We start from the raw sequence: 27,705 nt of genomic DNA on the forward strand, positions 1-27,705 counted from the left end.
TGTTTTCTGTTAAAACGAACTCGACTTAAGCAAACTTCCTTGCCACAATTTCTTTAGCTTTGCAACTTGCCTCGTGCCACTGACCGGGATTTACTTATCGTCCACGACCACGAAGCCCTATCTACTACCCCTGCTTATCGCAGACCGTACCCTGAGATCTATACAATTTCTTCGCCTTCTACCACAACCCCTAATTCGCGTCTCATAATCGTACGCCACTCCAGAAAAACAATCCACTCGATCTACCGAAAGCTGGGGACAGCAAATGTGCCCATATGCCGTCGCGGACCCCATATAACCCGTCCTATCCCCCGACCTCCGGCTCCCCGTCTAGTCATATCCGTTCGGCTGCAATTCCTTTCCCGGCAGAAGGGAATTCGCCTCATCGGATACCGCAAGATGGTTCAGGTCTATCGTCCATGACTGGAAATCCAGCGACTTCGCCCCCTCATCGTAGGGGCCATTCTCGTTCCGTCAGCCATCCGTTCCCCTCACCCTTCGGCGGCATTACGAAGCGGCGCAATCGGTCGATCTCGAAGAAAGATAACTTGATGTTTGATTCCGATGATGAAGATGACGATGAGGTTACGTATTTGCCGGACCCGAACTCGTCTAGCCCTCGTAAAGGGGCCGCGCGTCCGACTCCGGCTGAAGAGATGACTTCGGGAAAGTGCATGGTTTGTAACAGCACAGTGCGTTGGCCGCGGAATCTCAAGGTTTTTCGGTGCACGGAATGTTTGACTGTAAATGACTTGGAGCCATTTGTGGACTCTGGCAAGGCTGGCGGCAATGGCCTTTCGGGTAGTGATGGAAAGGCACCCACCCCCGCGGTGCCCCGAAAAGGTATGGATTATACCCGCTGGGTCTGCTTACGGGACAAGTAGTGAACTGACTGTGTTTAGCTATGCCGCTTTCCATCGAGCGAACGAAAACGATTTTAGATGATTGCCTCTCCAGGTATCTCCAACAGCTCCTGGCACCACAGCAGCAAAATTCGACCCCAGAGAATTATAGCGGAAAATACTTGGATGTCGCGCAGGACGAAAATCTATCACAGTCTCCAACTCAGTCTTCCGGGTACTTATCTGAACCGCGGCCTTTGGTGGATCCCCGGGGCCGCAGTTCCTCTACATCTAGTAAGCCTGTGAAAACGGAGGGAGTAAGCGGCGTCCCGAATTACTCGAAACCTAACTTGACTCCTTCCTATGCGCATGGAGAGAGAAAGGGCTCCGAGATGAGGAGCCGAGATGCTCAAAACGCCCCGAGACGTGATCGCTCACCTCGGAATGCTGCCCGATCAAACGGTCCAGAGGCTAGAGGCCCTACCAGTCGTCCGTACATCTTCAGGTCGCTCGAGGAATATATCATCACGTCGTTCAAGGGCTGTGACTGTCTGAACAGCTCCTTCACCACAGCACAGCCAGCCCCGCGAAATGCTGGTAACAGCAGCCCACCGAAGCAGAAAGCGGAACCAAGCTCTGCTCAGGCCCCCAGTCAGGTAACATTTGAGCCGGATCCGAAGCTGCTACTTCTTGGAGACATTGCAGAGAATTCCTCTTGGTGGATGAACGAAGTAGAACAGATTAGTAGCTCTCATCGGTCCCGCTCGAGAGAGCGCCGGGAGAAGACCTCTAGCTCATCTAGGCCTGTTTCTTCTAGGAGCCCTCGGATCAATTGGGCAGAACTTGCACAGTGGCACCACATGATCATGACGGCGGGAACGTCATGGGTAGAGCTGTGGTCAACAATGAAGCCTACCGAGATGAAGAAGGAAGAAGACGCCGTTATAGCCCAGAAGTGGAATGCCACCGACTTAGCTATGGTTGACAGAGAGATCACAGAGTCGCGTTTACATTTGCACCGAACGCTCTTGAAGGCGACCGAAAATCTGCTAAAACGGCCCAGACGGCCATTGAAGAGGCCCGAGGATACCAGGTTTCTACTGATGCTACTGACGAACCCCTTGATTTATTCGTCCAGTTCATCGTTTGCATCTTACAGTCTGGCGCCTTCGGCGGCCCGCGGTGACCGGAGGCCTTCTCACCCCAAAGATGGCACTCCAAGACCGGCTCCTCGGAATCCGAAGCCTCCTCCAAAACCCCGAAGCAATGGTCCAGGGCATCATTATGGCATTGTCAAGCGGATATTGGGGCTCTTGGCTAATTTACCGAACGACTGCCATCACTACTTGGTGTCCTGGTTCTCGCGTTTCTCTGCCGGGCAATTCGAGAAGATCGTGGACCTTGTCGGGGGATTTGTTACTCATCGACTAATGCGCCAACATGGGAGGAAGCGCAGCGAGTCGGCTCAACACGACGACGATTTGGTGCCCAGCTTCTCTAGCGCCGCAGGCCACACTCCGGCCGAGCTGCATGCGGCGATCAATGGCAGGAGCCCCAACAAAGCAAATGAGCAGCGCGACCAGCCCGTAGTGTACACGGATGACTGGCAGGTGCGGGCTGCGGCGCGAGTGATGTACTTGCTCTTTACGGCGAACAATGCGAACGTTTCCCGGAAACCAGACGGCGTCCTTGGTCAAGATGCAGGATCTGTGGCTAGAAATCAGGCCAGTCGGCGGGGGCATATGATCCCGATCAGTTCCTTTTACAATACACTACTGGATTATTCCGACCTTGTCGCCGATTTTGAGGCCTGGGAGTCAAAGACCACCAAGTTCTCCTTCTGCCAGTACCCTTTCTTCCTAAGCATCTGGGCCAAGATCCACATCCTAGAACATGATGCACGCCGGCAGATGGAGGTCAAGGCTCGCGAAGCGTTCTTCAACAGCATCATGAGCCGGACGGCAATCAGCCAGTATCTCGTGCTGAAGGTGCGCCGCGACTGCTTGGTGGAAGACAGTCTGCGGGGGGTCAGTGAAGTCGTCGGCTCAAGCCAGGAGGAGATCAAGAAGGGACTACGCATCGAATTCCTCGGTGAAGAGGGCGTTGATGCGGGAGGTCTCCGCAAGGAATGGTTCCTGCTCCTTGTCCGGGAAGTCTTTGATCCTCATCACGGTAAGTAAATGTTCATTGTCAGCCAAAACATGCAATGGGCCAGTTGACTGATTTTCCTATAGGGCTATTCATCTATGATGACGACTCGCGATACTGTTATTTCAATCCATATTGCTTCGAGTCCTCGGAGCAATTCTTCCTGGTCGGCGTTCTCCTGGGACTGGCCATCTACAATTCGACCATCCTCGACATTGCGCTGCCACCGTTTGCCTTCAAGAAGCTCCTGGCTGCCGCGCCGCTGTCGTCAATTACGCGGCCTATGTACAAGTGCAGCCTGGATGATCTGGCGGAGCTCCGACCGGCATTGGCCAAGGGTCTACGGGCGCTGCTTGACTACGAAGGAGACGTTGCGGAGACGTTCTGCTACGACTTTGTGGCGCAAGTAGATCGCTACGGCGAAACAGTGTCGGTACCCCTCTGCGCTGGAGGGGAGAATCGGCCGGTGACAAACGCGAACCGCCGGGAGTTCGTGGACCTATATGTGCACTTTCTCCTAGACACGGCGGTCACGCGGCAGTTCGAGCCCTTCAAACGGGGGTTCTTCACGGTATGCGGCGGCAATGCGCTCTCTTTGTTCCGTCCGGAGGAGATCGAGCTACTGGTGCGCGGCTCGGACGAACCGCTCGACGTGGCGTCCCTGCGGGCGGTTGCCACGTATGACAACTGGTCCAATGCACGGCCAGAGACGGAGCCAGTAGTCCGGTGGTTCTGGGATTTCTTCGAACAAACGCAGCCGCAGGCGCAACGGAAGATCCTATCGTTTGTGACGGGAAGCGACCGAATCCCAGCCATGGGGGCGACGAGCCTGTCGATCCGGCTGGTGTGTCTGGGTGATGAGACGAGCCGATTCCCGACGGCGCGGACGTGTTTCAACCAGCTGGGACTGTATCGATATGAGACGCGGGAGAAGTTGGAGCGCATGCTTTGGGATGCGGTGTTGAATGGCGAGGGGTTCGGGCTGAAGTAGACACGGGGAGCAGGACTCCCTCCAATGCGAGCCTTGGCACTGGCGTCTGGGGCATCTTCGAGGCATCGGGCATTAACAGCATTAGCACTAGTTCCATTTTTGAGTGTTGGGGGCGTTTTCTTATTTTCATTTCTCGTACGAGGTTTGGGGGTGGTGAGACTCGTCCGGGGGTGCATCTTGTAGACGGGGCTGGACCGAGTTGATAGCGTGCGGGGGATGACGAGATGCATCCGCGGTGTACGGTTGACAAGGGCACTGATACGAGCTGTCGGCGGCAGTCATGAGACGGCAGCCACGTAAGTAGCAAGCCAGTCGGACCGGGACAGACACGGCGGTGGCTGCCGTGGGAGGGGGAACGGTACGGTGTCGGGCCATGGCCTGGGGATCGGACCGAGAGGAGAGTGATGTACATAGCAGTTGCCCGAAGATTAGAGATGGGTCCCGATGTGAATGGGTCGTTGGGCGACCAAATGAAAGCGGTAATTACTCGAGTGATGCAGTAGGAGGCAGTAGGTAATAGACAGTAGACAGTCTAGTGCTAGTGTCTCCTCTCGAACTTGGTAGAGACAGAGAGAGGAGGTGCATGCATGAGAAACAGCGCTAGTCGTGCCGTAGCGAGTGGGGCAGCGGTGAGTTTGTTTGTTTCGCGTTCGCTGGAAGGGAAGCACTCGAGTAGCGATCGTCGGTGTCAAAGTCGATTCAATTTCCCTCAATGAAATCATTCCTTCATCCATACCCTTTCTGAATACTGAACCAGGAACAGCATCAGGAACCACCATCTATCTCTGTATGATGGGATACAGATCCGTCCCTGGTTCCTGGCCAGATCTTCATCCAGTCGAGAGTCGGAAATCAAGGCCACTCGGGAAGACCACGTTCAAGTGGGGGGGGAAATGAAGTCATGCGGGTCGCAAGCTGTGGGGGTTAAACTAGACGCCTTTCTTTTTTCTTTTGGTTTCCTTTTCGCCCTTAACTCGTTGTAGAATAGAGAGATTCTGGCGGGTTCTGTGATGAAGTCATAGGCTTGGGGAGTTGCTGTTTTGGTTTCTGTTTCTCCTGGGTTCGATTCTATGTGGGATAGTCTGGACCCACTTGTAGCTAGCTATACAGGGTAGGCTAGTAGTAGCTGCTGTTGTTGTCTAGGTCCTGTAAGTCCGTGGTTGGTGGTGGTGGTGGTGGTAGTGTAGATGGTGATTGCGGGGGATTTTGGCTTGTATCACTGTGTGTTCTCTCCAGGGTAACTTACCTGCTAGTAGTAAGAGTGGTCAGTTATAACTGGATAGAAAGTAAGTTTGTTGGGTTTGGGGTCCCGTACATGGATAGTGGGTGCTATACCCTATGAGTTGAGTGATTGTGCATGAGTGGTGTTTCAAGGACGGGATGGAAAGGAATCGAATTGGTCCATGTACTGAAGCCTTAGGAGGACAGATCCCCGGAGACACAACAACAACAACATCAGGCCATCCCCACTGGGGATTAGTCCAATTTCCCTTACGTATGGTAAGGAGGTTATTCCTGATCGGATCCTGGTATAGAATAATAGTTAGTCACTTAGTATTTACCCCTCGAATGGTCACCATTCAAATAGCCTCGTCTTTCCCTCTTTTTCTTTGTCTTCATCTTTTATCTTTTTTTCTCCAACAACTCACTCCCTCATCCTTAGTCACTCTCACTTCGCTATTATCTTTAACCTTCTTTGATAACTTGTATGTTTCTTGTCTTTCTGAGGTTTTTTTCTTGGGTCTGTTGGGTCTTTGCTGACGGTGTCGATTCCTGTAGTAAAGTATCCATATCATCACTATCATCATGGGTTCCACTCTTCCTCAGACTATGAAGGCTCTTCGGTATGTTCCTTTTCCCTAATCCTAGTCATTAGTTGGGATGTAGTTAACCATCGGTACCAGCTATGAGAAGCCAGAGTCGCACGGCATTGTCGACGTCCCGCTGCCTGAGCTCCGTGACAACGATGTCTTGGTATGCTCTTACCTCCTCTCTTATACATATACATACCATGCATTATGCACCTCTAACAACGCCCCCCTTCACAGATCAAAGTCAAAGCCTGCGGTGTCTGCGGAACCGACCTGCACATCCACGAGGGTGAATTCATTGCCAAGGTACCGTAGCCCACCTACCCTCCCACACCCCTCTCGCAATTCACTAACAGGAGTGATTGAATAGTTCCCTCTAGTCCCCGGTCACGAAACTGTCGGTGTTGTCGCCGCCGTCGGCCCCAAGGTCAAGGGCTTCAACATCGGTGACCGCGTCGTCGCCGACAACTCCGAGCTCTGCGGCGAGTGCTTCTACTGCCGTCGCGGCGATGAGCTGTTCTGCGAACACTTCGAAGCCCACGGTGTTACCATGAACGGTGGCTTTGCTGAATACTGCGCGTACCCTGCTGGCAGGGTATTCAAGATCAAGAACCTTTCTGATGTGGATGCCACGTTGTTGGAGCCGGCGAGCTGTGCGGCGCATGGTTTGGATAAGATTGCGCCGAAGATGGGGTCGTCGGTGCTGTTGTTTGGGGCCGGGCCGACTGGTTTGGTATGTTCCCCTAGGTATGCAGTGGTGCGTTTGTGCTAACGGGTTAAATGTATAGATCCTGGCTCAATTGCTCCGCCAATGCGGTGGCTGCCGCGTGGTGGTCGTCGCGCCCGAGGGATTGAAGATGGATCTGGCCAAGTCGCTGGATGCAGGTGATGAGTATGTTGCGCTGTCGCGACAGGATCCTAGCGCACAGTTCCAGAAGCTGAAGGACGAGAACCCCTACGGGTTTGACATTGTTGTTGAGGCCACAGGTAGTGTCAAGATCTTGGAGGACTCGATCAACTATGTCCGCAGAGGTGGTAAGCTGGTCGTGTATGGAGTTTATTCCAACAAGGACCGTGTGTCTTGGCCTCCTAGCAAGATCTGTAAGTTCATTCCTATCTTCCTTTGGTTGTGCGGATATATACTGATGGTATGATAGTTGGTGACGAGATTACTATCCTTGGCAGCTTCTCTGAGGTGTACAAGTTCCCTGCGGCGATTGACTACCTCGACTCGGGCAAGGTCAAGGTCAAGGGCATTGTCAACAAGACGTTCAAGATTGATCAGTGGGAGGAGTGTCTGGCGGCGATGAAGAACAAGACGGCCATTAAGGCGGCGATTACTTTTGATTAGTGCTGGTCACTAGATGTATATATTAATGAGTTATGTTTGGTATGAAGCTTTGCTTCTTGACTGAGTCCAATATCATGATGACATTCAGTTGATTTGAAGTGTATTGACGAAATGTTACTGGTATATATATGGGGTGAGGACCCGGGGAGTCAGACTGACGTAGATCTCCACCAGGGCTTGATTTTAAATCAAATCAAGATCACGAGGACCTTGAGGCCACATAGCATAGATGCACGATCCCATAAACCAAATACCATAGCTAGTTAGTAGCTATAGCTATAGCTACAGCTAGGTTCAACCGGAGTTGAACCAGCCGCAGCGATTAAACCCGTACCAACACAAAACTTATCGATAAGAAAGATTCTCCACACCCAGCTCTCCTCACCTCTCTCATCCATCACCTCACAACCTACCTCCACAGCCCATCTCCATTCTCTACACCTACCCAACCCATTTTCAAAACCAATTCCAGACCCCAAAGAATAACCATGGTAAAGCCTCTAACCTTCAAAGGCGACAAGCCCAAAAAACGCAAACACACCTCCACATCAACCTCCACCGATCCCTCCCATCCAGCCAAAAAACAATCCACATCAACCAGCACCCCAACCGCCAATGAAGCCGAAGACCCCTCAACCCACGATGAACACACCCTCTCCGATCAATCCTGGGTCTCCGCCGACACAAGCAGCGACATCTCCGGCCCAATCCTGCTCATCCTCCGCACCACACCACCCACCTGCCTCGCGACCGACGCGCACGGCACCGTCTTCGCCTCTGCGCTCGAGAACATGATCGAGGGGGATCCCCGGACCGCGGAACCCCATGATGTGCGACAGGTTTGGATTGCGAGTAAGATTGCTGGCATTGAGGGGTGGAGTTTGAAGGGATCAAACGGGCGGTATGCATACACTCATTTCTGAATGTTGTTGTGGATGATAAAAGGGCTAATGGGGCTATTGTGCGACGGTTAGATACTTGACTAGCGACAAGCACGGCATCTTGTCCGCCAATGCATCGGCTATTTCGCAGCACGAGATATATACGATTAGTGAGAGTGGGGCGGGGGGAGGAGGGTTCTTTGTCTTTGGGACCGGGACGGGAGCGTCTTCTGCTTCGCAGGGGGGTGATGGCGTGGATGATAAGGAGAAGAAGGAAAAGAAGCAGACGTATCTTGTTGCGCGGACTGTTGCGTCGAAGACGACTGCTTCGGGGACGAAGGTTGAAATTCGTGGGGATGAGACTACTCTTGATGATGGGGAGGAGGATGGGGGAGGGACGAATATTCGTGTGCGCATGCAGGCGCGCTTCAAACCGCGCATCCAAGCGAGTAAGGAGATCAAGGCGCGGGAGAAGATCGGGAGAAAGGAGTTGGAGGGTATTGTGGGGAGACGGTTGGATGATGATGAAGTCAAGAGGTTGAGGAAGGCGAGGAAGGAGGGCGATTTTCATGAGGTCGTGTTGGATGTTAGAGTGAGAGGGAAACATGATAAGTTTGCTTGATTAGGATTACTTTTTCTATAGATGTTTTGTTATGCCATGTACAGTCTATTCTATCATGTGTGTTATGTAAGTCTCGGGTCGTGGAATGTCTATCTAGTGAGGTTGCAGCCATGGGTCTTCTGGTGGAAATCTGAACCAGCTGCTTGGGAGCACGCTCTTCTTGCATAGCGGGCAGAGACTGCTGCTCTGCGTTAGGGATGTATCGATGCATGGTGGGTGGTAGATGTGTCCGCACGGCAGCTCACGCACTGCTGATAAATCCGGCTCGAAATCATCCAGGCAGATCGCGCACGTCGTTTGCTGTCGGCTGAGTCGGTTTTTGTGCCGTACATAGGCGTCTGGGTGGCCTGCTATTGTCGCCTGCGAGGGTCGTCTGATGGACTCGCCGTCTATTGCTTTTTCCGCCTCATTGTCCGCCTCACGAATTGCGACGGTGGGTGTTTTGGGGTCTATGTCTTCAGCAGAGTGTTCGGTGATCCGTGGTAGATTCCCAGGTGTTGAATTCTCATGGGTCGATTCGTTGTCGTCACCATCGCCCATGTAGATGTAGATTGGCATCGTCTCCAAGAATTCTGGCGGAACTTTGATATGAAGCTGGGCTAGCTGCTCCAAGTCTGCTTCTCCGGCTTCCAGGCGGCGCTGAAGCTCCCGCTGATGCCGCCTGTGCACCAGTTGGTAGAATAAAAGTAGGATAATAGTAAGTACGAGGACCGTCCCGAGAATGGCGAGAATGAACCCCCATATACTGGGCATCTTCTTTGCGCCACTATCTGAGCCATATGTCAGCTTCTTACTGGCAATGTCACGACAACACAAGCCTACCTATATCTATGACCGCTATCAATCTGCTAGCCCCTGACGACGACAATGCAGTTAGGTTGTCTTGGTCATCGGGATCGGGCACACTCCCGTCGCGTGACAGTTGTTCCATCAAGGTAGCACCCGCCGCGCCGGGGATTCCGTACACCGGAAAGTTGCTCTGCGATTGCCAGCTAGCGCTTCCTCCCAGCTGCCAGGCCGGGTCATTTGCCGCTGGCGGCTTTTTGTCATCGTTGGACGGCAGAAAAAAGAGCAGCGCGGCCGGCACGGTCCCCTGCGAGACATTGAGAAACGCCTGCGAACATTCGTCGCTTATCCAAGGTGCCAGCCCGATCACACGGCCGTCGAACGGCGTGACGCCTTGGAGGCGGGTGACGTTGTCCGGGATATACGGTTCAGTGGTATTGTTGCATGGATTTTGGTTTCCGAGGCTGGGAACAAAGAGAAGTCCCTGAATTGAGCCTTGGTCCGGGGCTTTTTGTTTCGACAGCGTTTGAACGGTATCGTCAAGCTTGAGAGAAAAGATCGAACTCTCCTAGGGGCACAGTCAGCTTCTCGGACACGGAATTTCACGGGCGTCTGACGCACGTTCAGAGCGATGGTGGTGTTTGTCGGATCAGCAAAGAGCGTCGCAACCGTGGTGAGCGATTTGGCAGCTAGATAAGAGGCATATCAGCGATCGCTCAGGTATGGACAGTGAGACAGCCACGGAAGGATGAACAGGCAGTCACGATCGAAGGAATGTGCAGCATTCTCTGAAGCAAGGGGAGCATACTCATGGTGTGACACGGTCGTGCGACCAGCACGAGACCCGTGGACAAGAGGAATCCAGCAGCTTAAAATCCAAGTCCAGGGAGCATCGTCATCCGCATTCCGATCCGATTGAAATGAGAGTCGACGTCAGACGCACGATGCCTACTGCAATGGGAGAGTGCGCGAGCAGAGTCAATCTATTATCTTGTCTATGGGACTTGTGGGAAGAATGCTGACAGGTCAGGTTGATTCGACTGTCCGTTGCGGATAATTGCGGCGGCCAGCTGTACCAGGCCAAGACCAAGCAGAGAAATCTGCAGTTTGCTGGGGTACTGCTTCTGCGCTGGCTCTTCCCGGATCAAATTTGCTTGTCCCAACCATCCTGGATAGCCTGTATGCTGTTTGCAGTGAATGCGACGTTTGCGGCATGAACCAAGCAGGGTTACTCTTGAGGGTCTAAAAATAGCCAAGATGAGGATGGATGGTGATGCTTAGATGCAAGCATCCTACCCTAACAGCCATGGTATTACTATTGGTTCTGCCAATGGAAAAATGTCAAGGAACGGTCCAGCTGTAGCCTGTACTACCTTGTTGTGTCAAGAGTAGAGGCGATCACTGCACTGCGATGGAGTAAACTACGGTTAGCATGTATGCCTTGTAGATCCTCCACTTCTCCATGTCGGTGGAGCCGAGTTGGGTTTAGCGTCTCAACTGGTAAGCCTACCAGTTAGTTTGCTTACTATGCATTATTTGCACCCTCTGTATCAAGTCATGTGATATTGTCTACACGTGAGATCACATGTCCTATCACGTGGAGACGGGCATCTCGAGATCAGCATCTCCAACATCACCATCAACAAGATCAATCAGACTACTACTCAATTGAAACGGTGCTGAGCTTGTCTGCAAAGGCAGGAACGATAACTCTGAATCTGCGTGCTTGACTGAGCGCGGTGACTGCAGGCCCTCGATCCGAGCATGAACACCATGAGCTATTAGTTCACGCGATTCCAGACCACATCAGACTAGCAACTCCTCCGCGCATCGCATACCGTCAACAGCTTCCTGCCAGATCCACACCTCAAACATGCCCTCCGCAAACAAAGGCAAAGGCAAAGGCCGCGAAGCTCGCCCCTCCCGAAGTCGCAACACTACCCCAAACTCCAGCTTCAGCGCCGGCCCGACCGCCTCCGCCCCGCTCCACAGCTACCTCGACAATGATGTCTCCAAGTTGATGATGACCGGCTCGACCATCCAGTATGGAGAACTACTTGAGCGCATGGGCGGAGTTGGCCCGATCCCCGATTCCAAGTCACTCGAGTTGTTGATGGAACACCTCAAGACTTTGAGCCAGCTAGCCGAAACGCGAGGCGACGCATGCAATGCCGGCATCAGAGAGCTATCACAGAAGCGTAAGGAGGTCGTCGAAGAGCAGGAGTCAGCTGAGCGGGAAGGGGCTGATCGAGTGAAGATGAAGCGAGAAGCCGATGACGAGGAGGAAGAGAAGGTACTGAAGGGAGGCAAGCTGAAGAGGCGCAAGGAACGCGGGAGCAGTTCCAAGGAGGAACGCCCGCTGACTCACGGTGCCCATGATGTTGCGCGACAGGACGGTGCTGAGACCAAGGTTGAAGGAGGTGAGTCTATCATTCGCCGTTTTGCGATGAAGCGTTGCTACTTGAGCCTTTACATCCTGCCCATCCATTCCTGCCATGCTAATTCATGCAGCCGCATCACCAGCTTCCAAAAAGTCCAAGAACGCTGCTTCCGAAGAGGCATCATCTTTATCCCCCCCATTGCGAAAGTCCCCCCAGCCAGCTGCCGATGAAGACGCCGAGGATGCAGGGTCGCCTGGGTCGGACGATAGCTCTGATTCACACCAACCTGAGCCCGCGCCGGCCGTGCCACAGGTGCAAGTGTTCGGTCCCAACCCGCTCAAATTTGACGACCCAACCATATATCACATCCGGGAAGTTACTCCAGACATGACCGATGAGGAGAAAAAGGCCATCTACAGCGTCGCCCGCTTCCCCTGGAGTGATTTGAGCCATCTGATGGCGGGCTCCCCTCCGGATCGAGACTTCAGCAGCTCCAAGCCCGCGAGTCAAGTCAACGCCAATACGTTCCTAGCCTATATCGATCCATACGTCCGCCCGTTGACGGAAGAAGACATAGCGTTTCTCAAAGAGAAGGTGAGCCTTCCGGTCGATCTCGCTACGACCTAGCGCTAACAGACCCAGGGCGATCGCACGACCCCGTTCATCATGCCTCGACGCGGAAAGAAACACTACACCGACGTATGGGCTGAGGACGACGGACTCATGAATGTTGACCAGCCCAACGGCGATAAAGAGCGGCTACCGCTCAACCAAGGCAGAGGAAACATCGACCAAGTGACCGACGAGACGGTCGAAACCGACAAAGTCTCCGTCGGCCCTCTAGTCAGCCGACTCTACTCACTACTCCGCTACGAGCATCGAGCTCTCCCCGATGAAACCGCCCCCAACGCCAACGGCTCCGTCAACGGCGACATGGCGAACGGGCCCATGAACCCCGACTCCATGGACATCGACCACCCAACCGGCGAAGCCTCCAACGAAACCAAACCCCTCCCCTCCGCAACCGCCTTCCCCGACTCCTCCCCGAACAACTTCAAAGTCCCCGCCGCAAAGCTCGACCACGCCCAGCTAGACGAGCGTCTGAAAGCCGAACTCCGCCACGTCGGCTTCCTCGGCCCAGACGACAACCCAGACTACGACGCCCACTACGACGATGACATCGCCCAACGCCTGCGTCTCCTCCAAAGCGAACTCAAAAAGCAAATGATCATCAACAGCGCCCGCAAAACCCGTCTCCTCGACATCGCCCGCGAACGCATGGCCTACCAGGAGTACATGACCATCCACGACGACTTGGACTCCCAGGTCCAGCAGGCCTACCTAAAACGCACCCGCACCCTTGGAAAAAGCAAAAAGGGCTCCCAGGCCAAACACCGTCCCGGTGGCGCCGGCGGCGGCAGCCATGTCGTCAGTGCTGCAGGTGTTGGCCGCCCCGCGATTGGTGATGTTGCCCGGACGCTTATGGATCGACGTAAGCGGTGGCGCGATTGTATCGGACTTGTCTTCAAGGATAGCAAGACTAGTGTGCCTGGGAAAAATGAGTCGGTCTTCGAGCCGTCTTTGATGGCTGAGATTGAGAAGGCCGAGGTGGAAGGGTGGGATGAGGAACAGGATTGATCGATCGATCGAAACCTGTTACCATTCTGCCCGATTATCCCGGTTTCTGATTCGATGTACATATTGTGGTTCTTTTTCTGGCTTCCTTATTTGGCTGATATCTTAGCGACGGTTGAGTAGGTGATCTACCCTTTGGTTTAATTTTGGGTTTAAGGCGTTGAGGAAGGATGACTGGATGGATGGATGGATATGATCGGGACGTTTTCCAAGACGTAAATATAGCCAGCATATCAGCTGGGAAGATCTCTGGATTCATATATACAGAATAGGTATTAACGAGGACTATTAGCACTCTACTTCATTACTGTGATTCTCTTCTTCGTGACTCGTATTAAATACTGATACAGGCGTATTTAATGTATATTGGTTAGTAATAAATTTAGCAAATCGGGTATCTACATGAACAAAGCAAGCTAGGAAAGGAGCAGAGGTAGTAATCATCGATGCAGTATCAGCACCTCCCCTGGAAACCTCTTCAACCGCGCCGTCAACTCCCTCTCACTAATTTCCAACTCCGTACAGATCTGATCGAAACAATGCATCCCATCGAGATACTTCGACAACGTCTTATCATCAATGTCATCTTCCTCTTCCTCACCCTCGAGGGTCACGATCGTGGCCGGCCGACTTCCACTATATACTGAGGTTGAGTGATGGCTTGGCCCACCATCGTGCTGTGCAATCGGGGCCGGGTCGTCTCCCGCACTAGTGGCGTAAGGACTGTTGGTGCCTGTGCCGGGCCCCCGCGATGATGGGCCGCTGGGCGGATGTAATGCGGGCGAGCTGTGGTGATGATAGTGAGAGGATTTCATGGGTGGTGCTGGGTTTCCTGTTGCTACGGCATATTTGTGCACACGGTAGATGAAGCCCTTGATGACGCCGAAGGTGATGAAGCGGCGGATGTCGATGTGGGCGAGTTGTCGGCTGTGTTGGAGGTACCATTGTTTGATGCTTTGGCCTTGTTTCAGGCTGGCGTAGAGTTCGACGATGCCGACCCCGTCGACGAGTTGGGGCTCGGTGGGATGTATGTCTGTAGTAGTGGCGGTGTCGTCGTCGGTGGCTGTTCCTGGGGCGGGAGACGCGGTTCTGCTGCTGCTGGCTTGGATGGTGCCCGCGCTAGGACTCGGGCTGGGGGTTCGACTAGGGCTGCGACTGGAGATCGTGATCTCGCTGGCGCTGCTGGTTGTGAGAGGGTCACCGACTGGGGGCCAGACAGTGTCGGGATCGTAATGCGGGGGATAGCCCGGGGTTAGGGCGGCCGAAGCAGCGGTGATTGGGGAGGCAAAGACGGTGTTGACGTAGCGGGCGCACTCCTGCTGCATTTCTTCGTCTGTGGCAATTGTGGAGCTGAATTGGGCGGTTGGGGCGTAGATGGCCGAGAAGGAGAAGATGTCGAGGAGGAACAGGCAACCGTAGTAGAGCAGATGACGAATGGCGCGGCAGGTCAGGGAGAAGTCAGTATCGGCAAGGATCGAAATTATCCGTACACTATTGACGCCATTGATGTGTGGGACGATCTGGAGGGGAAGTTCAGCTGGCTGGGGTGTAGTGAGAGGCGCAGGTGCGAACGTACCCGTTGCATGGTCAGATCCCAGTTCTCGTCCATGAAGGTCTGGTAGCGGACCGTGAACAGCGGCACATGCCATGCCTTGACAGGCGGAGGGGCAGGATAGATGGGGAAGAGCTTGATGTTGAGGGTGTTCAGCTCGTCTGGGATATCCCAATTAGCATCTTGAGTTTGGGTAGACACGCAGTGGACTGAAAGGGTAGGCATTACCGATTGGGATCATGCACTCGCAGTAATTGTTCAGATCCTCCATCAGCGTCTCACACAGGCTGTATACCTTCCCCTCGCCGGATTTGGAGTGATCTCGCGATAGGAAACCATTCTGCTCCTCCAATCCATGCATTAAATCCGCCAGCTTCTGCACGACACTCTTGTAGGTGCTGAAATCCTCCTCCTCAGCCAGCACCACGCAGAAATTGAAGATGAACTCATTTCGGTCGTATCGCAGGGACTTCATGCAGATCGGATATCCCAGGATTCGATAGCCATTGGTGCAGACCTGGATCAGATTTCCACACAGCTCTTGCCGGGGAATGACGAAGAAGGAGATGTCGGAGAAAGTGAGGAAGAGGGGCTGCGAGGGGGCAGTTGCGGAGGGGACGATCGCGCCATCGGGAACTTGGTGGACGACCTTGGGCCCTTAGAGCAGTCAGCAAATGACATTGAGTGAGATTCCCAACTAGCTTGAGGCGGCGTACCTTCCTGCGTGTCGAATTTACTGTAGAAGATGGCTTTGATCATGGTGGAATGGAAGGCATCGAGAGGGAAGGGGGGAAAGACTGACGAGTTCGCGGGGAGCTGCGGGGAGCTTCCAGCCCAACGCGGAGTTTCCACCAAATAAACATCCACCCGCCGACCGCTAACTGTAATTTCCCCCTCATTCTCCAGGGATTATCACAACGCTTTTCAAGATCATACTATAATTATTCTCCATCGTATGTGTTACTGCATTCTTCTAATCTGCAATTTATTTCGACTCTAAGAAAGACGATCAACGAGGGCGCATCTATGTGCAAATGGTGCCGCATGTGGCTCTCAGGGGGTATTACAACTGTAGAAAGTGAAAGGAGGACGCGCAGAGTCACAGGAAATCTATACGGTCGAAAGATAATTCGGGAATGTGGGAAGCAGAGCAATGAGCAATATCGCCAAGATATCCACCGAGGAAGCGCCGCAAATGCATAAATCAGAGTAGCCGGACCCGTTCGCTAAATGTTGAAGCTGGCAGGGAAGGAAACCTCAAGTCGACTGCCGTTCTATCGGGCTGTCCGTGACGACGAATGAGCATAGCGCTGGATGCCCCGACTCGACAGCATGGACGGGGTGGGCAGAACGAATGGCTCTGAAAGTGAGGCAGATGATCGACCGCCGACCCTTCCGAGGGGCGGCATTGGAGGAGACGTATCGTATAGGTAACCCAGTGGCTGACCCATACGGATCGCACTGAGCACATCTGTGTAGCTCCCTCGCTCCCCGGCTTCCTTCAGCCACTGCTCCCAATCCTCGTCCAGTGACACGTCGGCCCCCTGCTCGCGGGCTGCGGTCGCTGCTATGAGGCGATGATTCAGCTCGACTCCGCAGCTCTCCATTTCGTCATCGCTTGAATCTTCCTCCTCTTTCTCTTCCACAATGCAATCGATCCCCCGGTCATCGATCAGGCTGCTAGTAGAGCGCACGGTCTCAAATGTCACCACTGGGTATTCCGGTTCTGGCAAGAGTTCTTCTTCTTCTTCCTCCTCCGTCTCATCCTCATAGTGGACTTCAATCGATGGAAGAGGAGATGGAGAAGCGGGTCGAATATTGTCGGCCGTAGTATCGCGGACTTTCACGCCTTCTTCCTTCTCGTAACGTTCGCGAGCCGACTTGGTGCCCTCCCAGCGGCATAGGGATGAGATCTCGGTCTCCGTAAGACCAAGCTCGTCAAAGGCCCGGAACAGTCTTCGGTGCCATGGAAAACGACCGAGCCTCATGCGGTGCGGACCATAGGAATAGTCAAGTCCCGGATACTGAGCCTCGGGGCAGTCAAGCGATCCATAGAATGTGGACGTTTCGACTCGAACTTCTGGGACCAGGTTGCGGGTGATATGTGCGGAGAATGTAGCCGGATCACTTGCGCGCGGGCGAGGAAATAATGTGCTGTGCACTATTTGGGCCAGTGAAGGCTTATGCATGGTGATGGTGATGGCGGTGTTGACAGCGAGAGTTGGGGAAGGGGAGCGGTGATAAGGGACGGAGGTATGTAGTAGTATACCAAAGAGAAGTATAGAAAACAACTCGAAAAGAAAGGGATGTTGATTAAAAGATGGAGGGTGAAACTTGGAATGTGGAAAGGAGGGGAAGAGAAAAGTGAAGGCTAGTAATAATAGAATAAATGAGAGTTTGGTCGTTCAATAGCGGAAAGGCAAGGAATGAATCGAGGGCAGGAGATGCAAAAAAGGGACTGTGAATGCAAATAGATCTGGTTCCGGACGGGGGGGCGCCGTTGGGGATCGTCGGGCAATAGTGGAAAACGGGGACGGGCTAGAAAAGGAGATATGCCGCGATGCAGTCGTCAGATCTCGCCACGGTTTCAGCCGCGGCCCGCATTCAAATATTAATTAGTGAAACGGTCGTAAGGCGGGTTATGATTGCTTCAGGGGATGGCCGACGCAGAAAGGCATGCCTCCACCAGATTAACACATGGAAACCCGGTCCACACGTGGGTTAAAATGGAGATGAAGATGAGGGTGGGTATGGGACGCTGATGATGATGATGGCTCCCAGACTTTATTTATTTCTTGTTATCAGTTCGACTTTGGGATCGTTGGGCTCTTCGTGAGAGGTGCTGTAACACGCCAAATGTCTTGACTTCAGGTACCGTTAGGACCCAAAGCCTAATACGTCAACTTTTGTCACTCACAAGACCTAATAAGAAGGGCCCATGGTGATGACGATGTTGATGATCGCTGTCGGTCGTAGGGCTGTTCCCGACGCAGGGAAAAGCAAAGGAAGAAAGCGTTAGTGATGATTTCCAAAAAAGAAAATCAAGCCCGGGTTGGGAAAAGCGAAGGATAGAGATCATGTTTATATATCAGGCCAGGAGTCTTTGGTGCCAGTCGGGTGACACACACTGGGACAGACCGGACCACGCAGGCAAATGACCAGCGCATAGGGGACGAACTGCGTGGAGTCGTGAGTTAGCCAACCTAAATCCGTGACAACAGGAGAGATCCATCGAAGGACGAGTTGTCCGCCTCTCCCAATAGACTCGAGCCATGAATGGCACCGAAACCTGTGCTGGCGAGCGGGTCTTGACGCCCACTCGCCTCACACTCATTGCCTGCAAGGCCACTTGGTCGCTGGCAGGGCTCTCTCTGCCCGTTGGCTTCACGCCGGCGCCATGTAGGTACTTGCCCTGGAGAGCCCCGGATTATACCTTGATAGGATCAAGGACATTTTTCTCACTCGTGGGTGGAAGGCCTAGACAAGGGGGTGAGCAGCTGCCTGTTGATCCATCAGTAACGGGCCGCGGATGGGCTGGTCAGTGAGTCTTGGTGCAGAAATGGAGGAAATCCATCTTGTCTGGCTATTTAGACTAGGGTCTGGGCAAGTGGCGGTAAGATTCAGTAGATCGGGCAGGCACAGCAACCTCATCATCGTCATCCAATGGTGCCAATGAGAAAACAAATCATCTTCTCCGTCACACCTCGAGTTGTTTCTACTTTGACTATCGAGTTGTTCACCGTCTCGTAATATTTGTCGGTCACGTGTATACAGGCCCCCCCGATTGGGAACCACGGCCACCACAACTGCCTCTCGCCATCCTTCTCTGTCCACTTCTCGTCTCTTCTTCCAACTCATCATCGTCCCTCATGCTGCGTTTGACGTTGGTCTACCTCCATCGACTCAGGATGAATTAAGTTGTGTTCCGCTCCAGCCTTGGTCCATTGCGACGCAACCACGTCCCATGTCCACCTTCGATGGGTTTGTCCGGGGTAGGTGTATACTTCCGATCCTTCGATAAGCTAAGTCTGCTCTCTAATGCAGTGTAGAATTTCCCTCCATTCAGAGTAAGAAGTTGGTAAACTCCCGATAGGTGATTATCAACTCTAAAATTCATGCAGTTGACTACTTCCGCAAGAATCCAGAGAGGCCGCCTCCGCTCGCCTGTTTTCTCAGCCATGTCCACAGTGACCATCTTCAAGGGCTGGAGTCCTTTAGAACTCCTTTCATATACTGCTCTGCGGCGACTCGAGAGGTGCTTATTGATCCAAATTTTGCTGTAGCACAAACTCATATTCTCCTAGATGCTCTTACGCATCGAAAAGTATCCTCATCGTATGAACTTTAGCAAAGGGATCCTAGAGTCTCGGAAACTGCATTACAAACATCTGTCTAAGCTTCTGGTATGTATCCTCTACCAGTATCATGACAGTAACCTCATTGGCACAGAGGCCGATTCCGTTGAACACGCCAACGGAGCTGGATCTCACCCCACGGCTGTCAATCAGAGCCACTCTGTTCGATGCAAACCACTGCACGGGCGCGGTAATGTTTCTGATAGAGGGCAATGGGAAGGCTATACTATATACCGGCGATATTCGCGGTATGCTAGCTCTACATTAGCTTCCACAAGCTTACTTCCTTGCTAATGGTCTGTAGCTGAACCCTGGTGGGTTAACAGCATTATCAGGAATCCCGTCCTCATTCCCTATACCTTGGGGAACAAGCAGCTAGATAACATATACATTGACAACACCTTCGCCCGCCCGTCGCATGTATGCCATACCTTTCCATCAAAGGCAGAGGGCTTGAAGGAGCTGTTGAACAAAATCCAAGCGTATCCGGACCGCACTACATTCTATCTTCGGGCTTGGACCTTTGGCTACGAAGAAGTCTGGATGGCACTGTCGGCTGCCCTCAATTCAAAGGTGCGTATTGTACTCTACAACAGTACGGCATCTGTACTGATGATTCCAGATCCACGTGGACCGGTATCAAATGGATCTATATAGGTCGCTGGCCTCTCGCAGTGTGAACGATGCTCCTTTCCTCTGTGGCTATGAACTCGGAAACCGGTTCGTTCCAGGCTGCCTTAGCGAGGATGAGGGTTCTCGCATCCATAGCTGCGAGCCAGGCGTTCACTGTCCTGTAGCTGCGTCTCGAGATACCGTTTACATTAGGCCGATTGTGACCCGCACTGATGATGGATTAGAAATGCCCGAGATCGGGGCTGGCGGGGGAGGTGGTGATCTATACCAAGTTCACGAACTCGAGCTCCCGGACCAGTCAGCATTGGAACAGTTAGAAAAGCTCTGTTCCGAGCGCATTCATGATATACATGCGCTCTCACAGACGAGACAGGCTCTTATTGACGCGTTCCGATCAAAAACCAAAGCACTATCTCTCGATAATTACGGAATGAAAGATGCACACGACTTGCCCCTAGAAGACCTCGTGGGCATACTGAGTCGTGGCCGTCCTGACGACGATTCTGCATCAAGCGAAGCCAATCAGCACACACATCTACGAGACAGACAAGGCAATCCCCTTCCCAGAATCATCGTGCGTATCAATCACAAACCCCAGTCCCTGAATATTCCCTAACGTTCATAGCACTTCCCCTACTCCCGCCACTCCTCCTACTCCGAACTTTGTCATCTTGTTTCCGCATTCAGGCCCAAAGACGTCTATCCCTGCACAGTCGATCCCGTGAGCTGGGAAGAAGAGGTCTCAATGCAAACCCTCTTCGGGCACCTCTGCAGCGCGACTGGATTCGCCCACGATCAGCAGATGCGGGACTTGACAGCAAAAGATCCAGAGATACGAGCAAGGAAAAGAGCCCGCTATGAAGGTTCCTTTACAACACAGTCAAGCCAACAAACGTCCAGCATGATCGACAGCAGTATACCGGAACCGCTCCAATTAAGCCATCCTCCACGCCCAGCAGCCACCATCGATCCACTGTCTTCCTCAGACCGGATTCCTCTTCCATCGTCTCTCGAGCCAATCGAAGAGTCCGCTCCAGTACCCACGGACCAGCCTCTTATTATTCCCGCCCTGTCCCCAGAAACTGCAAAGGCACGCCGTGATGAGATCCGCCGTGCCTGGCACATGCTTAACAACGCCGAGCCTTCCCAGCGTGCGCTCTACCAGCTCGACTCCCTCCCTTCCTCTTGGACCGATGAAGAAACAGAATTACCCAAATCTGAAATCGCTCCGACCCCGCACCCTCCTCTAGACAACCCACCTCATCCCACCTCAATAACGGCACCCAAACACACCTTACCAATCGAAACACAAACGTCCACCATTACCAACACCTACCCTGGAACCCAGAATCTAACAACAGATACCCAGCCCTCAGATTCACTCCCACGGCCAGATGAAACCGAGAATCAAACTCAAACGAACAGCCAATCCAGCGAACCGCTGTCCCTAGCATCATCAACATTCGAATCTCAGGAGCTGGAACCAGACATTGAGCAACGACAAGACGATGAAAGTATAATTCCCAACTATGACGGTACAACTGACCATAACACCACTTCTCATCATCGCCGTCGCCACCAACAACAGCGACAGCAAAGTCTTCGACGATCGGTATCAGCCCAAATCCGCCGGGACGCATATCTAGCCGCGCGAGCAGATAGCTTCGAAGCGTGGGCGGCGGTCTCGCTTATATCAACTGGGGATAATCATACCGAAGAGGAGATTGAACTCTGATCAGACCACTGCAGTCAGTCACTCACTGCTCGCCTGCTGGCGTTATACTACGCAGTCTAAATCCTCATTATAACGCTTCATAAATTATAAAATAAGACAAATAATGCAATTCATATCATGCATGGCTCATCACGTAAGTAAGTCAGGTCAGGTCAGGTTACTATATACAATCCTCCTTCCATTCCACGGATATCCCCATCCATCTCATGCATTAATCCTACCACCTTCAACCAACCAACCATCCACCTATAAGCCTCTCATAAAATATCGTAAAAGAAAAGGAAGAGAAGAAAAAGTCTATACAAAGAATGCAAACAAACCGAAATCAATCAAGGATATCTTGCTTTAATAAACGAAGTAATCCTGTGTCAGCGGCAGACTTCCTGCCGGTTCGGCATCACAGAGCATTCCGTCCGCCTCGACACGGTAACTTTCGGGGTCGACATGCATCTTGGGCATGATGTCGTTGAACTTCATGTCGGCTTTGCCGATGTTGCGGCAGTTTTTGACGGCTTCGACGCGTTTTTGCAGGTTGTAGGACTGGACTATGCCTGCGTCGAGGGAGGCTTGGGAGACGAAGGTGATGGAGGTGGAGGGGACGAGGGCCTGGGTATTCTGGTTAGTGGTGATGGCTTAGACGGGGCAAAGTGGGGATGACTTACGCCGAATTGGGGACGCATGATGACGGGTTGGACGGTGGGGATGGATGCGTTGGGGTCACCCTGTGGTTCATTAGCAATTGTATTCTTAGGGGTTTATTAATTAGGGGGAAGAACGTACCATCACTGACACGGCGATCATGCCGCTCTTCACTACTTGCGTTGGCTTCACGCCAAACGCACTGGGCGTCCATAGGACGAGATCGGCGATCTTGCCGACCTCGATACTGCCAATCATATGGGACATACCCTGCGCGATGGCTGGGTTAATGGTGTATTTACTGACGTAGCGCTTCACGCGGAAGTTGTCGGCGCCGGTGCCTTCGTCCTCCGGCAGCGGGCCGCGCTGCTCCTTGTTCTTGTGTGCGGTGTTCCATGTCCGCAGGATGACTTCACCGCAGCGACCCATAGCCTGGGAGTCGGAGGACATCATGCTAATAGCGCCAAGGTCGTGAAGAACGTCTTCGGCCGCAATGGTTTCCGCGCGGATACGAGACTCTGCGAAGGCGACGTCCTCGGCAATGTTCTTGGACAAATGGTGGCAGACCATGAGCATGTCGAGGTGTTCATCGAGGGTGTTGAGAGTGAAGGGACGAGTTGGGTTGGTACTACTGGGGAGGACGTTGGGGTGCTCCACGACTGAGATGATGTCCGGAGCGTGACCTCCACCGGCACCTTCGGTGTGGTAGGTGTGGATAGTGCGGTTCTTGAATGCTTCAATGGTCTGTTCAACGAATCCGGATTCGTTTAGCGTGTCGGTGTGAATCATGCACTGGACGTCGAACTTGTCGCACAGGTCAAGGCAGCTGTCGATGGCGGCGGGCGTGGAACCCCAATCTTCGTGCAGCTTCAACCCGGCGGCACCGGCGTAGATCTGCTCCTCAATGCTTACGCCACCGCAGTCGTTACCCTTACCGGTGATACCAACATTGATGGGCAGGCGGTCGCAAGCTTGGAGCATTTGGCGCATGTGAACGGGACCAGGCGTGCAAGTCGTGGCATTGGAGCCAGTGGAGGGACCGGTTCCTCCTCCCAAGAACGTCGTGATACCAGAAGCGAGCGCCTCGTCCACCTGCTGGGGGCAGATGAAATGGATGTGGGTGTCGAAACCACCAGCTGTGACGATCTTGTTCTCACCTGCAATAACATCGGTCGAGGAGCCGACAGTCATGCCCGGGGTAACACCGTCCATGATATCGGGGTTTCCAGCTTTACCAATGCCCACGATGAGCCCATCCTTGATTCCAATATCGGCCTTGAAGATACCAGTCCAGTCGATAATCAGAGCATTCGTGATGACGGTGTCCAGAGCATGCTGCGTGGACTTTTCCGAAGACTGACCCATGCCATCTCGAATAGTCTTGCCACCGCCGAATGTACACTCGTCTCCATAAGATGTGTAGTCCTTCTCCACACGAACCCAGAGATTGGTCAGACCCAGGCGCACGAGATCACCAGTAGTAGGGCCAAACATACGCGCATAGGCCTCACGGTCCATGGAGAACGGTGTAGGTACCAGCGCGCTGTCGGCAGTAGGTTCGGGAACATGGGCGAAGTTCTGCACTTGCAGACGGGCCATGATCTCCTCGGCACGGGCAAGATCGACCTTGCCGGACGCGATACAATTACCTCCACGGATAACCCGGTGGCCTCCAATCTCCACAAGCGTAACTACCTTGGTGTCTCCGGGCTCGAACCGTACCGACGTACCAGCGGGAATGTCGAGTCGATATCCATAGGATCGAAGGCGGTCGAAGTGCAACTGCGGGTTGGTTTCGATGAAATGGTAGTGTGATCCGACCTGGATGGGCCGGTCACCCCTGCTCATCACCTTGAGCTTAATGCGCTTCCTTCCCTCGTTCAGGATGATGCGTTCGTTCTTCACAGGTAATATCGCTCCGGGCGTCTTCTCGGGTTCGTAGTCCTCCGGATCAGGATCGGGGAAGGCATCTGCCGGGGGAATGGGAAGGAAACTTCCGTAGAGGGCCTTTTCAAGGTCTCCATCATCGCTACTGATAGGGTTGTGTACTGTCACGAGATAGGTACCAGTGGTGAATGTACCTTCGACCTGTAATTCGTAAAGAGTCGAAACGACGGACGGGAGAACATGACGGCGACCCAGCATGCTCTTCCCGATAGACATGAGATCGGCTACAGAATATTGTCCATCCCGGATCAGCTGTAACAGCGGACGAGAATTAACGGAGATGGTCAAGATGATTTTCAGAGAGTGGTGATGGGCTATTTACCTCCTGCAGGTTGGACGAGATTAACGCCTACCGAAGATCGTCAGTCAAGTCTCCAACGAATCACCATGCGCATGGAATGGAGCTAATATGCAACATACCGCAGCTTCGGCATGGTTGAGACGAATACCGCGAGCCAGTCGACGCTGGGCCAGGAAGCCCAGCTGAGAGATAACGAGCTTGTCAAGCTGGAGAGAAGAGCAGCAGGTGGTCAGTCAATCCGTCTGATTCGAGCAGTATGAAGTACGTAGTGCCAAAGATCGCAGCGTACCTCCTTGGGACACAAATGCATGCTGGGCTGGCAGTGAGAATGCCCTTGACCTCAAAATCAGAGACGTCCTCGCGGGACCAAGGATGAAGCAGTGGACCCAACCTCCGACGCAAGGCGGGCTTTCTGGGAGGGTGGAGGAGGGGAGCGGGCAACGATATGAGATGTCAGATGGTAAACGCGGACTTTGTTGTTATTTTGGAGAAGTTGACAGGCCAGAATGGACCAGGGACGCAGGCTCGGGAGAGGAATTTAAACGCCACGGCCGGGGGAGAAAAGGCGCGCCGGATCGGGAGGTAAAAGTGGAAAAGGTGGGGATATCCAGACATTCCATCTTTGGCATCTCATACTTTGGCGAAACGAGCGAAGCCATTGCCCGATAAGCGGTCGGCAGCTGCTGATAAGCAGTGCATCGACCTATGGCAGCCCGGCTTGGACCAGGTGACTAACGGCTTGCAGTCAATCGGGAAACTTCGCTTGGAGGTTTGGAACTGAACATCGGCACTCGCCGGCCACTGCCACCTCCACTTCTTGCCTCTCTCGGTTTAGTCGCTATCCGTTCGCTTCAGCCCAATATGTACCCCGGGGAATGGAAACACCACCGTAGCAACTATTCGAGCTAGTATCTACATTCTACATGCTGCTACTGGACTAGCCATAGAATAAGCAGCGATTTAGGTTGGAAACAAGCTTTTCCCTTCCTTTTTTATTCTTCTTTTTTCTTTTTGTGGTTCTTCCATTCAAATTGAACTACCAATGACCCAGTCCCAACTGAATAACACCCCGCAAAGCGCAAAACAGTCAAGACGCCAACAGGTCCGAGGAAAGTAAATGAGATAACACAGCGACCCCAGCAGCAATGGTACCCAACAAAGCAATCCGCAATATGCTACACACACAGAGAGAGAGTAGTCATATAATGGGGGCAAATTTACATCACGTAGCAGCTACCAGTTGTGGCAGTAGACAGGCGCCCAATTCCAAATTTGAACTCCATACCTTCTTCAAATCACCAAGTCCCTCATACTCGTATCGTACTTACTCCTCAGCACCGGCCTCGCTCTTGCGCTTCTTCTTGGTGGCGCGCTTGTTCTCGCCACCCGCAGCCTTGCGAGCAGGGGTCTCTTCCTGCTCCTTCTCCTTCCGGGCAGCGGCCCCACGCTTCTTCTTCTCGGGGGACTCCTTCTTCTTCTCGCTGGGGGTCGGTGCCTCCTTAGCAGCAGGCTTACCCTCGCTACGACGGCGCTTGGTGCTGCGCGGGGGAGTGGGCTCCTTGACCGGCTCGGGAGAGGACTCCTCCTCGGACTCTTCCTCGGACTCCTGCTCCTCATCCTCAGACGCCTCGGTGGCCTCGGCGCCCTCAATACCCTGGTGCAGCTGGCTGGCAGCCTTGGCATCGTCCGAGTAAGGGAGGCCAGCCTTGTAGGCCTTCACCTTCTCCTTGTAGACAGCAAGGTTGTCCGCATACAGCTTCTTCCAGACCTGCGCGTGAGTTAGCAACGGCGCTCTTTATAATCAAATGGGCATGTCAACGTACCTCCTTCTGGACTTCAGGCATCTCAGCCCAACGGCGAGTACCCTCGTCAGAGACTTCCTTAGGCTTAGCATTGGGGCCCAGCTCCTCAGCAATACGGGAGCGGTTGTGCTGCATGTAGAGGAAGAAGGGGGTCAAGGCGCGCTTGGGAGCGTTGGGGTCCGGGGGAGCACGCTTGCGCTTCTTCTTCTCGCCCACTTCGGACTTGGCGCCAGGGCTGGTGGCACGCGCACCAAGCAGGCCAGACTCATACAGAGAGCTGGTGATGCCGGTGATGCTGCTGATGTCCAGAGCAGTGGGGGTGCGGCCCAGGACAGTATCGGCATGGTTGAGATAGGCCTTGGTCAGCTCGGAGACAGCCGCCGACAGCTGCACTAGGCTAGAGACAACCTGAGAATGAATTAGTGGGGCTTGTTGGGGGGCAGCAGTGGCAATGGTGCGGATGCCAGTAGTGATGGTATGGATGGCAACGGTAGCACGGGAGATGGGCGCCACCAGCGCCGGGGCAGACGCTGCTGAAGGCGCCCGCTCTGGAGATGAGCGTCCGCGCCGGGCCATTGGGAAGGGGAATGGCGTTGGCGCGAAACCAAGGAAACGCGCGGTGCGATTACAGAAGCGAAGGAGAGGGCAAACAAAGGGAAATCAGAGCCGAAAAGCCAGCTGAAAGGGAAATAAAGCGAAGCAATCCAAATGCGAAGACCAAGGGGATAGTACAATGCTGGGTTGAGGGGAAATGAAAGCCAACGGCGTCGCGCTGAGCCCGTCGGGGCGGCCTTTTGTTTACGGACGCGTGGTGGTGAATTTGGGGGGTGGGAGGCCAGCGCAGCGCCCGTCCACCGTAGCTTAAGGGAGGGAGGCAGTCGGCAGGCCGCGCGCGCGCGCCGGAGGGCAAAACGACGGAAACAAACGATACATCAGAAAAAGAAAAAGGTAACTTACACTGTCGCGAGTGCGGGTAAAGTCTTCAACATTAACGGTGACAGTGTCATCCCTAGCCTTGGAATCTTCGCGGCGAGACATGATGGAATGAGCACACGGCGGGGGGGCGGCAACCACACCGGAACGATTAATGGATGAGATATGGGGGGTGGGAACACAAGTAATGTTAGGAAGAAGGGAAAGAGAGGGAAGGCGATGACGGGAAGAAAAGAAGATTTTTCGCTCGCTAGCGGGGTCCAGCTTAGCGGGACGAGGCCTCCTAAATACTGGCCCCGTCCACCGCGGGCCTCCCCTCGCTGTTTTGGGACTTAGGGAAGTCTGGTCTCTTTCTTTCGG

General features: G+C 53.5%; 10 protein-coding genes across 10 annotated transcripts; 5 read left to right on the plus strand and 5 right to left on the minus strand.

The window, feature by feature from the left end:
- Window positions 1–656: 656 nt before the first annotated feature.
- On the plus strand, window positions 657–3,981 carry An01g03470 (uncharacterized protein; the record flags this gene model as incomplete). The annotated part of the gene is made up of 3 exons (XM_001388740.3): window positions 657–843; window positions 903–3,014; window positions 3,077–3,981. 3 exons carry the CDS (start codon window positions 657–659, stop codon window positions 3,979–3,981), a joined length of 3,204 nt encoding a protein of 1,067 aa, XP_001388777.3.
- Window positions 3,982–5,811: 1,830 nt separating this feature from the next.
- An01g03480 (uncharacterized protein) lies at window positions 5,812–7,143 on the plus strand (the record flags this gene model as incomplete). Its single annotated transcript, XM_001388741.3, has 6 exons — window positions 5,812–5,825; window positions 5,886–5,955; window positions 6,030–6,098; window positions 6,163–6,525; window positions 6,581–6,893; window positions 6,950–7,143. The coding sequence occupies 6 exons, from the start codon at window positions 5,812–5,814 to the stop codon at window positions 7,141–7,143; spliced, it is 1,023 nt and encodes a 340-aa protein (XP_001388778.3).
- Window positions 7,144–7,631: 488 nt separating this feature from the next.
- An01g03490 (uncharacterized protein) lies at window positions 7,632–8,646 on the plus strand (the record flags this gene model as incomplete). Its single annotated transcript, XM_059747008.1, has 2 exons — window positions 7,632–8,044; window positions 8,118–8,646. The coding sequence occupies 2 exons, from the start codon at window positions 7,632–7,634 to the stop codon at window positions 8,644–8,646; spliced, it is 942 nt and encodes a 313-aa protein (XP_059599577.1).
- Window positions 8,647–8,739: 93 nt separating this feature from the next.
- An01g03500 (uncharacterized protein) lies at window positions 8,740–10,740 on the minus strand (the record flags this gene model as incomplete). Its single annotated transcript, XM_059747015.1, has 4 exons — window positions 8,740–9,416; window positions 9,469–9,896; window positions 10,456–10,616; window positions 10,729–10,740. The coding sequence occupies 4 exons, from the start codon at window positions 10,738–10,740 to the stop codon at window positions 8,740–8,742; spliced, it is 1,278 nt and encodes a 425-aa protein (XP_059599578.1).
- A 565-nt stretch (window positions 10,741–11,305) lies between these two features.
- Window positions 11,306–13,451, plus strand: An01g03510 (uncharacterized protein; the record flags this gene model as incomplete). Its single annotated transcript, XM_059747021.1, has 3 exons — window positions 11,306–11,852; window positions 11,956–12,407; window positions 12,450–13,451. The coding sequence occupies 3 exons, from the start codon at window positions 11,306–11,308 to the stop codon at window positions 13,449–13,451; spliced, it is 2,001 nt and encodes a 666-aa protein (XP_059599579.1).
- A 437-nt stretch (window positions 13,452–13,888) lies between these two features.
- Window positions 13,889–15,759, minus strand: An01g03520 (uncharacterized protein; the record flags this gene model as incomplete). The annotated part of the gene is made up of 5 exons (XM_059747024.1): window positions 13,889–14,537; window positions 14,763–14,968; window positions 15,025–15,209; window positions 15,283–15,657; window positions 15,717–15,759. The coding sequence occupies 5 exons, from the start codon at window positions 15,757–15,759 to the stop codon at window positions 13,889–13,891; spliced, it is 1,458 nt and encodes a 485-aa protein (XP_059599580.1).
- Window positions 15,760–16,274: 515 nt separating this feature from the next.
- An01g03530 (hypothetical protein) lies at window positions 16,275–17,189 on the minus strand (the record flags this gene model as incomplete). Its single annotated transcript, XM_001388746.3, has 1 exon — window positions 16,275–17,189. The coding sequence occupies one exon, from the start codon at window positions 17,187–17,189 to the stop codon at window positions 16,275–16,277; it is 915 nt and encodes a 304-aa protein (XP_001388783.1).
- A 1,083-nt stretch (window positions 17,190–18,272) lies between these two features.
- An01g03540 (uncharacterized protein) lies at window positions 18,273–21,723 on the plus strand (the record flags this gene model as incomplete). Its single annotated transcript, XM_059747030.1, has 9 exons — window positions 18,273–18,399; window positions 18,517–18,541; window positions 18,775–18,992; window positions 19,050–19,078; window positions 19,305–19,403; window positions 19,450–19,603; window positions 19,660–19,928; window positions 19,978–20,562; window positions 20,614–21,723. The coding sequence occupies 9 exons, from the start codon at window positions 18,273–18,275 to the stop codon at window positions 21,721–21,723; spliced, it is 2,616 nt and encodes an 871-aa protein (XP_059599581.1).
- A 345-nt stretch (window positions 21,724–22,068) lies between these two features.
- Window positions 22,069–24,920, minus strand: An01g03550 (uncharacterized protein; the record flags this gene model as incomplete). Its single annotated transcript, XM_059747038.1, has 5 exons — window positions 22,069–22,338; window positions 22,386–22,445; window positions 22,504–24,561; window positions 24,730–24,816; window positions 24,900–24,920. The coding sequence occupies 5 exons, from the start codon at window positions 24,918–24,920 to the stop codon at window positions 22,069–22,071; spliced, it is 2,496 nt and encodes an 831-aa protein (XP_059599582.1).
- A 907-nt stretch (window positions 24,921–25,827) lies between these two features.
- Window positions 25,828–27,450, minus strand: An01g03560 (uncharacterized protein; the record flags this gene model as incomplete). The annotated part of the gene is made up of 4 exons (XM_059747049.1): window positions 25,828–25,843; window positions 25,939–26,378; window positions 26,434–26,820; window positions 27,370–27,450. The coding sequence occupies 4 exons, from the start codon at window positions 27,448–27,450 to the stop codon at window positions 25,828–25,830; spliced, it is 924 nt and encodes a 307-aa protein (XP_059599583.1).
- Window positions 27,451–27,705: the final 255 nt, after the last annotated feature.

The sequence above is a fragment of the Aspergillus niger genome (genome assembly GCF_000002855.4).
Source record: "Aspergillus niger supercontig An01".
Taxonomy (NCBI): Eukaryota; Fungi; Ascomycota; class Eurotiomycetes; order Eurotiales; family Aspergillaceae; genus Aspergillus; species Aspergillus niger.